Source organism: Vigna radiata, chromosome 6 (genome assembly GCF_000741045.1).
Source record: "Vigna radiata var. radiata cultivar VC1973A chromosome 6, Vradiata_ver6, whole genome shotgun sequence".
Taxonomy (NCBI): domain Eukaryota; kingdom Viridiplantae; phylum Streptophyta; class Magnoliopsida; order Fabales; family Fabaceae; genus Vigna; species Vigna radiata.
Genome location: NC_028356.1, coordinates 4,888,810 through 4,891,411, shown reverse-complemented (window position 1 = coordinate 4,891,411; position 2,602 = coordinate 4,888,810). Strand labels below are relative to the sequence as shown.

Here is a 2,602-nt window from a genome sequence, read left to right as displayed (position 1 = left end):
AAATTATTTTCAATTAATTGTCAAATTTCTTAAAAAATAATATATATATTTTATTCTCAAATATAATCATTTATTCATTCTTTTTCAAATCTTTCTATTTAATTAAACACACTACGTGTGAGATAAAAAAAAACTCATATTTTTTGTAAATTACAATTTATCTATTGATATAAAGACAATATATATATATATATATATATATATATATATATATATATATTTATAAATTATCACTAATTTATGTATAAATTAATTTATAAATTGTGAAAATTTATTTAATATTTTATATAAATTCTTACTAAAAAAAACTATACCAAATCGAAATATATTATCACAAGCTTCCTAAATTTCAAAATATGAATTCTTCTCAGAATATTGACAAATTTGTCAAGGTATGAAATCAACTAAAACAAAAAGATGGGAGCTAAAAAGTTTATGGTTATAATTAATACAAGTGTTTCATGTATTTATTTGAATGTGTAAATTGACAGTTGTTTTATATCTAAAAATTTAAAATTTTGGTGAATCACTTACTCTTTATTTAAATATAAAATAAAAAAAATTTAGTAATTGATTGTAATTGATACTTTACATAATTATATAACACTGTAACAGATTTTGTTAGCTATCCTCAACCCCTGTATCCATTATAAATACACCAATGTTTTCAATCTCAGTCTCATTATATGCAACTTTTTTATCTGTTCTCCATTGTCTTCCTCTGTCTTCAGTTCATTCCTTTTTCTCCTTCTGGTTCAAACACATCTAATTCCCTTTTTTCTTAGTTTTTTTTAAGAATGGGTGGAAATTCTCCTTGTGCCTCATGCAAATTGTTGAGACGCAGGTGTACAAAAGATTGCATCTTTGCTCCTTATTTTCCTTCGGACGAACCTCAAAAGTTTGCCATAGTTCACAAAGTTTTTGGTGCTAGCAATGTCAGCAAAATGTTGCAGGTATTTCTTTCTTACTCTTCTCTCTGCATTCCTTTAGTGCTGAAAGAAAAATCCTTTTTTTGTTAGGTAATCCATTCATTTCAGAATAAAGAAGTTTGAATATGGGAGATTCAAGTATTATTTGCTAATACAGCTTAAAAAAATGTGATCTTTATCTGTTCTTTGGGGTTGTCTGTGGTGAAAGGTTTTTCAGAAGATTCAGAGTGTTCTAAATGGTTGGTTGTTATGCAATGTTTCAGGAACTTCCAGTTCAGCAGAGAGCAGATGCAGTGAGTAGTTTAGTGTATGAAGCAAGTGCAAGAGTAAGAGATCCTGTGTATGGTTGCGTTGGAGCCATATCCTATTTGCAAAATCAAGTAGCTGATCTTCAAATGCAACTTGCAGTTGCTCAAGCAGAGATACTCTGTATTCAGATGGAAAATGAATCACTGATACCATTCTCAGAAACTGATCTGCACCAGAAGTCTTATCTTCTTCAGAATAATTTCTCTCAGTTACTTGATTTTAACACTTCCAACAGTGTAGTTCACTATTCTCCTAATCATCTTACACAATGAAATTATTTCTGGAATGAAAATTGTTCAAATGTTTGTTTGTTTGTCTTTTCTGTGTATTTTGGAGACTAAAGTTGACTCTAGTACTTAATTTTTATATTAAGTTGTTAATGCACCAAGTAAAGACAAAGTGGGTGGTGGCTTGTAAAATTGGCAGACATTCTCATCATTTTATATACAGAAGCTACCTTACTATCTGGAAACAAAAACGAACTCCTTATATACATCAAAACTTTTTGTTTTTCTCATTAGAAGCATTCAGGTTTCTTTAGATGGAACCAGTGTTGCAGAGGAATCATTTTAGAAGAAAGAATCTTTGATTATTTAGTTCATTTTTAATATTTGAAAATGGTTACTTTTTTAATTCTACATGTGTCTAGTAATTTATGTTTTGTCATACTGACTTTGGGAGGTGGAAGAAAGAAAATGGAAGGAGAGATAGAATGACTATATAAACATATTTCAAACTTATTTTATTATAATATTTGGATTGTTTAAGTTATTTGACATATTTTTGTTTTAATTTTAAGTGAGAAATATATTTAAAACATCAAATAAAGGTAATAAATTTTGATTAAAAAGATTAAATTCATATATTTCTAAAATTGAGAGGTTAAATTAAATCAAAATTTAAAAAAAAGACTAATTATAATTCTCACTCAAAGTTAAAAGATCAAAACATATTTAAAAAAAAATGTTATACCTGTGACTTTGAAATATATTAGGAAAAATAATCTATAAATTGTTCATATAATAAAATATTTTTTTATTGAATCTTTTATTTTATTATTTTAATCATAACATTTCAAAAATATAATCATATGAATATTTTAGATCATTCATATTTGGTTGGGTGTCATGATCTGTACTATATTTTTTTTAAGTTAAGTTAAATTAGTATTTATTTATTTCTTAATTTGTTATATGATCATTAAAGTTTTTTTTTTCAATTTAATAAATTTTATATAATATTTAAAATTTTATTTTTATAATTTTTTAAAACACAATTGTGCATTACATAGTTTACTTACAACTCATATATTCAGTTTTTTTAATTAATATTTTTGTATTGATTTAGGAAATATAGATGATTTC

At 25.3% G+C, this 2,602-nt stretch overlaps 1 protein-coding gene across 1 annotated transcript; it reads left to right on the top strand.

The window, feature by feature from the left end:
• The first annotated feature begins 620 nt into the window (after positions 1-620).
• LOC106763294 (LOB domain-containing protein 12) lies at positions 621-1,656 on the top strand. The gene is made up of 2 exons (XM_014647498.2): positions 621-953; positions 1,193-1,656. Exons 1-2 carry the CDS (start codon positions 798-800, stop codon positions 1,508-1,510), a joined length of 474 nt encoding a protein of 157 aa, XP_014502984.1. The 5' UTR covers positions 621-797; the 3' UTR covers positions 1,511-1,656.
• The last annotated feature ends 946 nt before the right edge of the window (positions 1,657-2,602 follow it).